General features: G+C 36.6%; 1 protein-coding gene across 4 annotated transcripts in view; it reads left to right on the top strand.

The window, feature by feature from the left end:
* Window positions 1-15,550, top strand: part of LOC108967555 (furin-like protease 2) — a 381,841-nt gene that overhangs the window by 325,725 nt on the left and 40,566 nt on the right. For all 4 annotated transcript variants that reach the window (XM_018931052.1, XM_018931054.1, XM_018931051.1 and 1 more), the window contains 5 exons: window positions 826-985; window positions 1,385-1,688; window positions 6,523-7,686; window positions 7,746-7,933; window positions 8,227-8,383. In XM_018931052.1, coding sequence (XP_018786597.1) covers window positions 826-985; window positions 1,385-1,688; window positions 6,523-7,686; window positions 7,746-7,933; window positions 8,227-8,383 — 1,973 coding nt within the window. The remainder of the gene's footprint in view (window positions 1-825; window positions 986-1,384; window positions 1,689-6,522; window positions 7,687-7,745; window positions 7,934-8,226; window positions 8,384-15,550) is intronic.

Genomic DNA, 15,550 nt, shown 5'->3' with positions numbered 1-15,550 from the left:
GATTTAGTGATTCAAAAACGACTTTCCCGTTTGAGTCCTACATGAATTAACGCAAGAAAACCTGATCATACGAATTTCCATTTGGGAGTAGCTCAATAATAAAAAATTAAAAAGTTGATGCGGATGGTTTTTAGTGATGAAAAGCAGATCACTTCCAACAAGTTCAAACGAGAAAGATCATGATCAAATCTCAGTGAAGAGGCCAAAAATAACGATGTGTTGAGTGAGCTTGGCAAGGAGTCATCTTCTACGTATGAGCTATTGCCTTACGACCGAACTATTAATTCGGATCTTTACTGTCAACAGTTGGAACCGCTTTGGCCAATTTTGGAAAAAATGTATTCCATCATTACTATAGATAAGCCACACTCATCCATAGAGACTCGTCAGTATCTCAGAGGGCTGAGTTGAGAAATTCCCCTGAATACACTTTACAGTCGTTATCTGGCACCAAGTTATTACCAGCTGATCTGGTTTACAATATATGATTTTAGTGGTAAAAAGTCGCCGTATCACTTTTTTGCCTATAGGGATCTTGTTGATCACTCAATTTCCAGAGTAGCAGTAAGCTATGGAGCATAGCTTGGCTTAAATCGGACCTATTATTAACTGTTTACTTTATTTGTCATGCACTCTCTAAGGATTTTGTGAAGTACAGCTATATTTACCTTTTGAACTACACACACCATCTAAAAGGCAGAAAGTCTAGTCTAAATATAATCTTAAGCATTCGTGGTACAGTATTGCATTATATACAATATTGATATGAAATGTGAACTAAAATATGTAAACGAATCTAAACTAGAACCTTTTTTATATTTTCAGGACCCTGATGCATCTTTCGATATTAACGGTAACGATTCGGATCCCACACCACAAGATAACGGTGACAACAAACACGGCACCAGATGTGCAGGTGAAGTGGCGGCGGTTGCATTTAACAACTATTGCGGTGTAGGCGTGGCATATAATTCGAGTATTGGCGGTAAGTAAATCAAGTACTTTTTATATAGCAAAACTGATTTCTGTCATGGAAGCTGATTATATTGATGAAATATCAGTGCTCAGTCAAAACCATTATGTTATTGCCGCAATGTCATCTATTAGCGCCGAAATTAAACTAAAGGTGTTAGATGCATCTATAGGCAAACTACATTAGTTTTGACCTAAAATAGAGTCCATGTGAACACTTTAGCGTTGGTCCATTTCAACACTAAAATGCATTAGTTACTTGCCTGACCGAGCGAATATTATTTATGTAACCGTGTCATTTAACTCAACTTCCACCACCATCTATTTGCCCATATCTTCTTTATAAATCCACGTCCCTTCCGTTGGCATTTACAATTTTATTTGATTTCATTTTGCTCTCTCACTTTTGCAGGCGTCCGCATGTTGGATGGCAAAGTGAATGATGTGGTCGAGGCGCAGGCATTGAGTTTAAATCCATCACATATTGACATCTACAGCGCCTCTTGGGGTCCCGAGGACGACGGCTCAACTGTTGACGGACCTGGGCCGTTGGCGCGGCGCGCTTTCATCTATGGCGTCACCAGTGGGCGACAAGGCAAAGGTTCCATATTCGTTTGGGCGTCGGGCAATGGTGGTCGCTACACGGATTCGTGCAATTGTGATGGCTATACGAATTCCATTTTCACACTGTCCATTTCGAGTGCAACACAAGGCGGGTAAGTTTGTTAAAATTAGTATTTATATATGAGGGTGATGTGTTGAGAATACTACGGAGCTTGTGAGTTAACTGCAAGTTGGTGAATATTAAAAGGTCAACATGTAAATAAGCGAGTTATCGGTGATAGTACCATAAAAGTGAGGAGACTGCAAAAATTGACGAATGTGGAGACAGAAACAAAGCAGGAGATAGCGATTGAAATCGAGATTCAGATTAATAATGGGTTTGGAATTATAGAGATTGAGAATAAAATTGATTGAGATGGAAATTAAGATTGAGGTTGAGATTGAGATGAAAATTGAGACTGAGACTTCAATTGAGATAGAGATTGAAACTGAGATTTTAGTTGAGATTGACATTGACACTGAGATTGAGGATGAGGTTGAGATTAAAATTGAAATTGAAATTGACATTGAGCTTTAGAATGATATTGAGATTGGGATTGAGATTGAGATTAGTATTGTAATTGAGATTGAGATTAATATTGTGATTGAGATTAAGGTTGAAATTGAGATTAAGATGAAGATTGAGGCTGAGATGAGATCGAGATTGAGATTAAAATTGATATTGAGATGGAAATTAAGATTGAGGTTGAGATTGAGATTAAGATTGAGACTGAGACTTCAATTGAGATAGAGATAGAAACTGAAATTGAGATGTACATTGAAATTGGAATTGAGATTGAGATCGAGTTTGAGATTGAGTTTGAAGTTGATTTAGAGTTTGATGTTGATATTTAAATTAAGATTAAGATTGAGATTAAGGTTGAGATAGAAATTGAAATGGGGATTGAAATTGAGATTGAGAATTAGATTGAACTTAAGATTGAGATTCAAATTGATATTATGATTGAATTTGAGACTAAACTTCAAATTAAGATTGAGGTTGAGATTGAGATTTAGAATGAGATTGATATAGATATTGTCATTGACATTGAGATTGAAATTGATATTGAGATTGTGATTTGGATTGAGATTCGAATTGCGACGGAGATTGGGATTGAGATTAAGATTGACGTTGATAATAAGAATGATATTGTGGTTGTGATTATGATTGAGATTGAGATTGARAGTTTAATTGAGACAAACAATGAGGGATACTGGGAGCTAATTTCAGAATTTCATTTCTGATGCTTGCATACTTTCCAATTCTACCAAACTTCAATTTTTGGTACGAAAAATATTAAAAAAAAGCAATTTTCTTTAAATGCATGTAATGTGCATTTTTTTCTTTCTACTCTCTCTTGTTGATCACAAAATGTTTATTACATAAAATTGTGACAAAGACTGTTTAATTTTCATTTCGTTGTAAAACTGCATAAATACAAACCAGAATATTGGAATTATTGGCATGACCGATTACAATCATCACTCGTCGCATGTATGTTTACCGCAACTTTAAGTACATATATACAACTGTATGGATTTATTTGTGGGCAATATGTGGTGCTTGAACCGCAGTAAATAGTAAAATATTAAAACGCCACACTTTACAATTAAACAATTTATTTATTTTCGACTAAAAATATGCGAATAATGTTGTTATTGGCATTGAAGTTGTTGTTGCTTTCGAGCAATCAACCATATATGCAACTAAAATCAATTATGGCCAAAATGAAAATTGCTATTTGCAGCGCCCAATTGTGGGTGGTTAGAAGAGTGAAATTTCGAAACCAAAAAACGAACAAAGCAGTGCAAATTAACTGTTTATATGTATCAAAAWATATATATATTCAAACTTTTTTAACGCACACTTGCAATTTATGGAAATTGTTCAAAAGTATTTGCGTATTTTGCGCAGGAAATTTTGCACCAAATGATTTAAATGGAAGTTTGAAATTTCCACTCAAGCGCGCTGAGGTGGCGCATAACTATTGCTAATATCATTCATTTACCTCCACGTTATTATTTCACTTTTTTTAATGAAACCAATTTGCATATTTATTCAATATTTGCGCTTATTTCACATTTGTACTCATTTAAAATGATTGGTTTTGAGGTTGAAATTTTCGCTTAAGCGCTGCCAGTCCGCAGCGACACTAAATTAGTGTGCCTATGTGTGTGTGCTGGCCTACTTTTAGGCGCATTTAAGCATGTAGCTTACATCACTGTGTTAGCTTCATTTTTAATTGGCAATTAATGAGAGGCTTTATGGCATTTTAAAATGAAAATTGCAACAAGCACAAGTGTGTGCGTGTATGTCTGTGTGTTTGTAACCGCAACCATATCATTAATAATAATAAATATATTACATAATATGAAATGATATTGTATAATATAGCTAAAATTGCGTAAAAGTAAGTGCGATAAACTCATATTGCGATATTTTTGTAGGCGTGCTTGTTAATTGGCAATTAAGAGCTTAACGGTATATTTTTTCACTTCCGCCTTAATTGCACATAACGGCTGTAAAATAAACATGTAGTGAAGGGCTGAGAACGGGTATAACCAATTATTTCATACTTTTGCAACTTGCAAGAGCTAAAGCCGGGATAGTAGCTTCAAGTACGTAATGCTTGCTAGTTAAATGGAGTCCACGGCGAGTTTTCACCCGATTTTAATTATTTGTTATTTGAAAAACACGCTCATTCAATTTTATTAAATTAAACAAATTATTGGTCTATATAAAGTCGCCTGGAGGCTCGAAAATCTTTATATTAAGAGAAACTATTATCAGGAAAGGATTTTTACCAAATTTCAATTGTATATCTCACATATGGACTAAGATTTTCGACAGAAAGTTTGGAATTGGAGCTTTGATCCAGGGCACTTGATAGTTTTGGTCCGATATAATTTAAATTTCTAACTAATATTGCCGCTCTCAGCCCCACTCAAAAATAATTATTCTGAGAGAATAGGTTAGGTAAAATATTCAATCCTAATAGGGATCTCCCTTTGAGAGTTTATAATAGCGGTCCGTTTTGGTACCTAGACATACTATAAAATTGTTTATGAAGACCCTCTTAAATCGACCAAGTGCTTTGAGCAGATCTCAAATTTTTTGAGATATCTAATTTCAGTTCCGGCTGTGTCACCTGGTTCGCTGAAGATATAACTGCCGAGATTTTTCAGCTCCAAATCCTGAAAAACTGGAACTATCAGCATGTTTCCACTTACTTTTCCTCCATACAATTTTACTGTTATACGTCCGAATGGATTTATAGCCTTTCATTATGAGTGAGCTCGTAAATACTCCTATACGATATTTTTTAGGTGGTGATACATGCTACTTCTCGGGGCTCTTAGCGTTCGCTGATAGCCTCTTGCTTTCCATCAATACAGCAGGGGATCTTCTAACAGTAATGGTATTTCCGCTTCGCAGTTTGCCTTACCTTTGGTTTCTGTCGACAGATTTCTATCGACTCCTACTAACTTACCGCCCCTCTCGACGATAAGTCATGCTTCTACGCTTCTACCTTCACTCTTTTTTAAACCTTGGGTGATAGGTTTTTCATCGAAGCGACTGTCTAATTTCGCAATGGTCGCTTCTAAATATCATTCTAGCTCGACTTTATGAAAGACATTATATTAATTTATGTTTTTAAATGTCCCCGTTCAGAATGACATTTACCTCCCGGAAAAGAAGTCACCTTTTATTTTCTCAAAGTTATTTTACCAGACCAGCGGAAAGAAGGGGTTATCGACTTTCATCTACCACACTAACTTAATGATGACTGGAAACGAAGTTACTGCGTGACCTGTCATTGTCATGGGACGGAGACAGCCTTGTTTTGAACCTATCAGTTCTTCCTTCCGGTGTCACCACTGTGTACTCAGGTGACCGAATAGATCGACTACCAGATAAAGGCTTAAACCAATCTGTCTAATAGATCTCAGTAAAGTCCGTGTCAGGGAAAAGATTAAAAGTCCATATAAGTCTAGAGGCAGTAAGGGCCGCAGGTCATTTAGTGTTATCCACGATGCACCGCGCGAAGGCGAAAGTGTTTTACATACCGTGGGGTTGAATTAAATATTGACTACGTAAATTTACTGTAAATAAATGGTTTTCTTTATTTCTTTGGCATAAACAAGCCTTGAAAGGATTTTAAACTAGCTCAGGACATCAATTAAGACCATATCCATTTAGTATAACCAACAAAGGGAAGACTTTTTCCTAGTTTTTAAAAATTATATGTGAAGGCCTCAACTACTCACCTGGTAAGCAAACGCCTATTCCTGAATTACTTTAGGCTTAGCCTTGGTAATCCTCCTGAAATTAGTAATCGATTTTATTTTCATTGCTGTTCACAACTTTCGAAAACTACTGGCATTCCGCATTCGCGTATGACTATTCGCCTTTCTGTAGACCTAACTCGTGTATGCTGCGGTGTAGAGTTATGAGTTATGAGTAAAGTGACTCTCCTGGCTACTTAATTGAACATTGCTCTCGGAAGGCAAGACAAATGCTTTGGTAGTTTGACTGGTATACTATTCTGCCGGATGTAAGCTTCAACTCTTTCAACCCTCGGAAACGATATAGGATTCGATACTTTGTTATACTGAGTCCTGAGCTAAAGACTGAATCTTTTGAAAAAACTACATCAGTTAATATTTTGGATAATGTTTCACACCAAAACGAGGTTTAGAGGGACAGAAATAGCAAATGACCGAGCAATAATGATGCGTTATTTAAATATGCTACTTCGAATTACAATATGTTAAGAAGCGATGCTTGCAAATGTTAGGCACACTTCTTCTAACATAAATAAGTGGGTTCAGTCTAGTTAATACCATATTTGATGCTTCCGAAAATAAATTCATATATATTTCATCATTATTAGTAAACACTAATTTAACACTCTTTATCTTTACTCTTTCTCCATCATCGTTCAGTTACAAACCCTGGTACCTGGAGGAATGCTCTTCCACACTCGCCACCACTTACAGCTCCGGCACGCCAGGCCATGATAAAAGCGTTGCCACCGTCGATATGGATGGACGCCTGCGACCCGATCACATATGCACTGTCGAACACACTGGCACTTCCGCCTCTGCGCCACTAGCTGCAGGCATCTGCGCACTCGCACTCGAAGCCAATCCGAATCTCACTTGGCGTGATATGCAATATCTCGTAGTCTATACCTCACGTCCCAGTCCGTTGGAGAAGGAAAGTGGTTGGATTTTGAATGGTGTCAAGCGAAAGTACAGTCACAAGTTCGGTTATGGGCTGATGGATGCTGGCGCCATGGTTAGTTTGGCCGAGCAATGGACAACTGTACCGCCGCAGCATATTTGCAAGTCGCGTGAAAATAATGAAGATCGTAAAATTGAGGGTTCGTACGGCTATACGCTGGCCACGCACATGGATGTGAATGGTTGTGCGGGCACGATCAATGAAGTACGCTATCTGGAGCATGTACAGTGTCGCATCACTTTGCGTTTCTTCCCGCGTGGCAATCTACGCATACTGCTCACTTCGCCAATGGGTACGACCAGCACGCTGCTGTTCGAGCGACCACGTGACATTGTCAAGTCGAACTTTGATGATTGGCCTTTCTTGAGTGTGCACTTCTGGGGCGAAAAAGCCGAAGGACGCTGGACACTGCAAGTGATAAATGGCGGACGTCGACACGTCAATCAGCCAGGCATACTCTCCAAGTGGCAACTGATCTTTTACGGCACCGCTGTGCAGCCTATGCGTTTAAAGAGCGATCTGATGCAGCAACAGATGCGCGTTTCGGCCGGCATTAATCCTTACACCTATCCAACCGAGTCGGATTTGGGTCAACCACCTAACGAGGGTGGCTACTATAATGCCGATCAATTTGCTGGTTATCTGAATTTCCAAAATCTCTTCACCGGCGCTGGCTCGAATCCTGAACAAGCGGTCGCTACGGTGGATGGCCACAATATACCCACACCTCAGCGCCAGAACGTGATGGCTGACTCGAATAACAAGCTAGTTTTGCACGATTGTGATCCCGAGTGTGATTCACAGGGTTGCTATGGCCGTGGCCCGACACAATGCGTTGCCTGCAAGCATTATCGGCTGGACAAGTGAGTGGAATATAAATATTGGTTAAATTTTAATATAATACCTTCTGCTTGTCTTACAGCACCTGTGTCAGCCGCTGTCCACCGCGTTCCTTTCCCAATCAGGGCGGCGTTTGCTGGCCTTGTCATGAGTCTTGCGAAACGTGCGCTGGTGCTGGACAGGATAGCTGTCTGACATGTGCGCCAGCTCATCTGCATGTCGTCGATCTGGCTGTGTGTCTGCAAGTCTGTCCGGATGGTTACTATGAAAGTAAGTGGAAGATACCCTCAAATCTATTAGCAGTTTTCTAATATGGATTAGACAAGTAAAACTTTGGAGAAATTGTTCAAAATCAATATCATTCAAAAAATTAGTACTTTCCGGATTTTTTTTTTTATTAGCTATTTGAAAGAACTCGACTTCTGATCCACCTAATTCATACCCAGAAAGCCGCTTTCTGCTATATCGATAAACAAAAAAAAAAAAAAAATAACAATTTTCCGTATTTCGAAGAAATTTTTGATCAAAAGGAATTTATTTTGAAAATTTTTACCTTTTCATAGATTATGACAACAAAACATGTGTGCCATGCGAAGCTAACTGCGCCTCGTGCCAAGATCGTCCTGACTATTGCACCAGCTGTGAGCATCATTTGGTTATGCACGAACATAAATGTTACTCGGCTTGCCCTCTCCATACATACGAAACCGAAGATTACAAGTAAGTGATATAAGTTTACAGTAAATTTTTAGTTTCAAACTAGAAAAATTTTAGGAATTTTTTAAAATAATTTAGTTAATTGGTCCATCCTTGGGCATATAGCGTGTTTGACTTCAATTCGTTAGTGACTTGAGAGCGATCAGAAGAAAATTGTTGAATTTGTAAAAATTTTACATCCTGGATTCATGGTGCCGACATTTCCTTCTAATGCACCTCTGCTTTTTATAAAGCTTTACTCCGAAGACCTTTGCAATGTGTTCCTTAAATAAGTCTTGGGAATAATCTTCTAGGTTAGGTGGCTAGGGAACACATTTAGACGACTAAGTACACTACTTCGAGTAGCCAGATGAAAAACTTCTGTGGTTGGATATCAGCTTCCAAAAAAGCGGCGGAAACCTTTCACGAATCTGCTTACATGCTTTGCTTTTACTTCTGCTAATTCGCCTACTTGTCGTAAAGTATGAAATTCGAGCCTTTTAAGCTTTGTTCTGAAAGATGAAATTAGCTGAAGACAAAGACCTCATTACCTTGGTCAGGAACACATGACACTAGCTGTTCTGTAGCCCAACCATCCGGTAGTGAAGACAAGAAGCCAACGCAGCACTTACCCGAATCCATTCTTCACAGACTGACATATTTGTTCTAGCAAGCTCATCATTCTTACAGTTTTCTGCACTTTTCCACAATTACGTCTTTATTCACACTGAATGTCGTTATGGTACCAATCCTAAGACCTAAAAGAGAGCCGACTTTCTGAGATTTTTTTCCAAACGTTCCCGCAMGGCTATATAATGTTGTTGTTGTTGTAACGGTTATCTAGTCCCCGTTAGGATGGTAGGGTTCAGATAAATTGTCTTCGAGATAATTCGACAGTGGTCTCAGGAAACGTGCTGTTTCAACGGCGTCGAACCATAGGGATAGGGGTGTGAGAAGCTGGGCATACGAAAAGGTAGTTATGTACAGTCATTCGTGGTCTCGTTGCATGCTGGTACTTGTTAATATGTCGGGGTCGATTCTAGATAAGTAAGAGTTTAACCTGTTACACTATCCAGAACAAAGCTGTTCAAGGGTCACTCTCGATTCTCGCGGCAACTTGAGCTCAGTTGACTGCAGGAATGATTTCTACAAAAACACCTTAGCATAAACTGCTTGGAGAGGAGTTTATTATATCTTAAAGGCTATAAATATATTCGCTTTTCAAATTATCTATGCACATCACAACTTTTTTGGTAGACTTTTTTGTCTTTCAGCATTTTGGAATCAGTTCGTCGCATGCTGTTCATTCCTATTCGTCATGCGATTCACTAGCTTCCCAAAGGAAAAGATTTTTCAGCACACTAAATTCATTACAATGGAACAACTTCACACACTGTTTATAATAATTCTTTCGTTATGGTACTTGGTCGATATTGATATGACGAGACGGTGAGCCTAATTCAAGAATAATAAATTGTTCGATGTTTTCGAGCGTAGCAAACTCTTTTAGATATCCACGACGTTCAATTCCTTTGGTACTCATATGTCTTTCAATCCAACTACAAAACTAAAACCTCGAACTCCAAATAATAAAGCTCACAAATTAAATACATTCATATAGAATTGTTGCATGTTATTCAACGATATTAGAAACATTTCGCTCCCCTCACAGTATCCATACATTTCACTCATCACTATTACCTCAACTCTCACGTAAGCGCAATCTATGCACCTGTAAGAGTTGTTAGTTACATAAATTTATCGCCCCTATCAGGGAGTAACGATTCTCAGTGGTCATTAATAGTGCCTCTCTGCTGCAACGAAGCATTTGTATGATGCATGTAGTTGCTTTGCCGGGCGCTAGTGCAAGATGGTAATGTGAAAATGAAGCAAAACACGTTAACGTGTATATTATGCAACTTACGAGGTTTAATTAACTGATACCGTATAACTGTTTATTTGAAGGATATCTGATTCATCATGGCATATGCAATTCTGATTTTAGTTGAGGTACTAGTTACACTCATTTGCATAACTTCAATATGTTTACCATAACACAAACTACCTTGTTGGTTACGCTTGTTAACGATATGAGTGGCTTCCACTGGTAAACACTCAATTAATGTTATTACTGTGAAATTGCTTTCCATGAATGCAATAAAGTGAAATGTGGTAGCCACATCACATAATATATAATTTTCATTGAAGTTAAAACCTTTATGTATTTTTTTTTTATATGTACATATATGTGTGTGTTTGGTTAATCATATTTAATTAATAGAAAAAAATATCTTATATTTATGCTCTGCACAGTTTATTTAAGTTTCTCACGAAATGTGTAACACCCTGAAGGAATCGATCTATTTTGCACACACACTTTTCTCTCCAAGAAGCTGCTCGTTTGTCGGAATCGCCGATTTCGAGCCACTATAACATATACCTGTCATACAAACTGATCGATCAAATACTTGTGCTTGAATAGAAAACTTTTTTATTTTAGAAAATACATTTACGAAATTTTTTAATTTTGTATTCTCAAAAGAATTGTTTTGAACGGACGACTATAAGATATAGCTGCCATACATGCTGATTATTTAATATCGAGTCTTTGTATGGTAAACTTTTTCATTTGACAAGATATACCCTCAAAATTTTACGTCGTCTATTTTTCAAAGCAGTTTTACGTTTTCTGAAGAAATTGCTTAGATCGAACCATTACAGCATATAGCTGCCATACAAACTGACCGATCAAAATGAAGTCCTCATATGAAAAACTTTTTCATTGTTAAAGATATCCTCACGAAATTTGGCATGCAATTTTTTCTAAGGCATAGATACAATTTCTGAAGAAATTGTTCAGATCGGACCACTATATCCTATAGCTGTAATGCAAGCTGTTTCATTAATATCAAGTCCGTGTATGGTAAACTTTTTCGTATTGCAAGATATCTTCTCAAAATTTGACATGGACTATTTTCCAAAGTAGCTCTACAATATCCACATATAATACTGAGATCCGACGACTATATCATATAGCTGCCATACAAACTGACCGATCGAAGTGAAGTGCTAATATGAAAAACTTTTTTATTTGAAAAGCTATCTTCACGAAAATCAGCATGAGTTATTGTGTAAAGCATGGTAATATTTTCTGAAGAAATTGTTCCGATCGAATCGTTTTAGCATATAGCTACCATACAAACTGGCAGATCAAAAACAAGAAAAAATACTCTTTCATATATATTATATCATACAAGATGCATACGTAAAATGTATAATAGCACCAAAGTAAAATTGTTTTCTAATTTCATAATTACATATTAATTTTTCTGCTTGACAGCAGTCGTGTTTGAAAATTTATTGCCTTTTTAGCGGCTTAGCAATTAACGGAAATATCAAATTTGTCAAAACCTTTTCGTTCATTCAAACTTGAAGTGCGATTATGAATATATCCTTGCACAAATTGCAAAAGTTGACATGCCAATTTAAGCCTATTGCACATACACACATGCATAGTCGCTCTACAATTGCACATAAATCAAAAAATTATTCGCCACATTTTATTAATTGTACACGAGTGTTATTGTAATTAGTTTCCAATTAAATTTGCATTAAAGCACCCGCTTTTGTACTTCCTATATTTTATATATAGCATAGACTGAGCTTATATATATGTATATATACGTATATTTACATACATATGCACATACACATTTGTGTATTTGCTTGTAAATATTTGTCCGTTTTCGTTGATAAAATATTCTCTTCATTGCCACATGATTCATGCGTTTTTCTTTTGTCTTTCATTTGGCATTGTTCTCACGAATTGCGGTAATTGATATGCTATTTGTGCGCTTTTGTTGCTATTGTACACATTCGATATACGCGAATTTCCGTTAATTGCACTTCTCATTAATATGCAATTTGACGTGGTGCAATGAAGCCGGAAAATTCGAATGTGCAACAAAAAATATATGAAACCAATTTCATGGCATGTGTGATATTTTCGTATAAAAAAAATATATTCGAGGTTTTGGTTTTGCTTTTTAGCTAATTTTTTTTTTTTTCTACCTGCCACAGACAATTGTGTATACTATCGAAAATTATCAACTCCTACATAAGTAGTTAGAACTGTCAAAGTCAGAAAGAGGAGAAAAGTTGCCTATATCACTTGACATAGTTAGTTATATGTTTTTTTCTTAACTGCTAACTCTCACTAGCCAGCCAATTTTCGCTCTCCTCCTGTTAGGCAGTGACTACTTGGAGTTAAGATACATAACTATTGTTTTACTTTTTTCCCTGTTTAATCTTTCTACTTGGATTTAAGATAAAAACTTATTGTTTTCCATTTCTCCATGTTTAATTTTTGCATTTCTGTAAAAAAATTTGAGCAATGCTACAAAAAATGTAAACGCAGCGGCTTTATCCACATTTTCACGTAGAATTGTTGCTGCAGCTTTCCGTTTCAGTAACAGTAACCAGCACAAGCTTAAAGTGAACTCTAATCCATTACCAACTGACTTGTTTTGTAGTCCACTAGGCAATAAGGTTGTTAGTATATTCAAAGATTTTTTTGGTAGTCTTCTTATTCCCCTACTTATATATTGCCACCTAAAATGCAAAACAACGTATCACCAAAAATAAACTCGAAAATCGTTGTCAGATATAATAACCCATATACATATAAGCATTTTATAACCAAAATTCAATTTTTTTCTCAATATGTGTGTATGATAACTAATGTATTATAACCAGTTTACCTAAACTAGAAATTTTGTTTCAATATGAGTGGTTTCTATTTTTACATTTTTCTTTCGCCTCTAAATTTATGAAAAATGATGTTATGTTATTTTGCATTTTAGATGAGGATATGTATGCTTCATTATGACTTAAGTGTGACGAATTTGTATGAACCTCTCTTCTATGCGTAGCTTTTTTCATGTGCATGCGCTACAGAAAGATTCCTATCCTTTCGGGCTATTTCGCGTCGCCTTTTTAACTGAACAGCCTGCCATCTCATTTTCAGTGATTAAATCTGTAAAGTCACAATCACACTTGGAGATCATTGAAGAGTTAGTTTTCTTAACAAAAGCATATATTACCTAAATGACGAGGCATTCACTATAACAGTTGTGCTGTAGATAATACATGAAAAAATTTTATCTAAAAAATGCTTTAAAATTTCTTTCTACAAGGTGCATTCCAAAGTAAATAGAACCAAAATCAATTTATTTTATTCAAAATAGTCTCCGTCTGCTTCAATACTCGTACAGCTCTTTACACGGTCCAAAAGCATGTCGAACGAGTGTTTTAGCTCGTTGGCCAGTATGCCGGTGCCAGCCTTCTGAATGGTCTCTATGTCTGCATAGCGCTTCTCTTTCATGGGCAAATGCATTTTTCTGAAAAGGAAGAAGTCGCTCGGCGCCATATCAGGTGAATACTACGAGTGGTTAATGGTTAAAATGTGATTTTTGGTCAGATAGTTGTCCATCGAATGTTGGATTCTGAGCAATTTTTGGTTGTCAGTCGATTTGTGCGGAACAAACCATTCACTCACTTTTGTTGTGCGGTCAAAATGCGATAAATCGATGGTTTGGAGATTTCTAATTCCATTTCCATGAATTTCAATGACGATTTCGGCTCACTTTTGATGAATTCACGCACAGTTTCTATGAAATTTCCGGTTTCGGTAAAAGTTTTACCAATTTTAAAACAAAATGTATTGTTGCCTCTTTGTTCGAAGCTAATTTTCGCACCGATAACACAAACATACGGACACTTAAAACGCAATAACTTCACTTGCAATCAATGAAATGTCATGAAATTCTCGCTGGACCCGATAAAGAAAGCAGATTATAACCCATCAGTTGACATATAGATGTAGCCATCAGGGAGCGCTAGAATCAAAAAGTCCTGTTTACTTTGGAACACAAGCCTCTTTCTAAACATTGATGGATTTAAGTAATATTTCATGACTGAAAATTTCCGGTTATAAAATATATGCAGTCCATTTTCGATGAGCTCCAACGCACGTTATGAGCTCCTCATTTTATTATTTATACATATATTATGGTTATATGGCATCTTAATAATTTTTTCGCTTTCGTTACTCATTCATCTTCAATAAAGCATTTTTAGCTTTACAAGTCATTGTCAGACTTTTTGTTCATAGAATCAGCCGTATTTTTATTATACTCTTGAGTGTCACTACTTGCGTTTATAAACTATAATTGTCATCCCATAATTTAATACAAGCGCTAATATGCAGCATATTTGTTGAAATTTGATGCCACACTGCAGCAAAGTGTATGTAATTGCATATAGCGGTGTATTCGTGTGTTTGTATCGCAGTTACAGCAACTTATCAACAAACTACATTAGTGCTACTCAGCATGATAATAACCATTGCGGATAACTTGCGGATAGCAAGGTGTTCCATACACACACTCATGTCATATTAGTGTATATTTATGATATTTATGTGTGTCTGTTGCGCACGTGTGTTCCTTGCTTGCGTGCATTAACTTATGTATGACAGTAATCCATCAGTGTGCTGCTACAGCTTTGACAGCTGGTTAGAATCCAAACTCCAATGGCTTGTGTACACAGTTTAGTTGGAAATTATGCTCAAGCGCTCAAGTACTCAAACTGTTTTAGCGTCACTGCAGGGGTCATTATATTGCAATGTTTCGTTTAGCTCAGGGCTGCTGGCTTCATTGCCTTGTTGGACTGAATTCGTAACTAGATACCATAACTTTGGTTCCTGGCAGTAACTGCAGAGAATTTAATTGCTTTTGTAGCTGTTCAAATTAAAATTATTTAATTAAATTTTATTGAAAATAATTAACCATAACTACAGCGGTTAAGGAATTTTAGCTTTAATTTAATTAAATTTTTTTTTTTTTGGTTTTGTTATAATTTTTTATCCACTTGCAGCCTTTTTTTATCATTTTCTGTTCAATTTACAGCCTTTTTTCAAATTGGTCTTTCACTAGGAAATCACCTTTCCAACTTCTGCCTTTATCGCCAGCCAATCTTTGAGGTCAATCAATACAATCACTTTCCACTTCTTAAGGCTCTCTCACCAATATTGACAGAAAAATTTTTTTTTGCAAGCTTGTGTCGACTTCATTCCCCATTGCTTTCTTTTTCATTTTTGCAGCACGTGTGTCAACGCCTTGACCTTCTAAT

Source organism: Bactrocera latifrons, unplaced genomic scaffold (assembly GCF_001853355.1).
Source record: "Bactrocera latifrons isolate USDA-ARS-PBARC rearing strain unplaced genomic scaffold, ASM185335v1 scaffold_19, whole genome shotgun sequence".
NCBI lineage: Eukaryota > Metazoa > Arthropoda > Insecta > Diptera > Tephritidae > Bactrocera > Bactrocera latifrons.
This window is presented reverse-complemented; position numbering and strand designations above follow the sequence as displayed.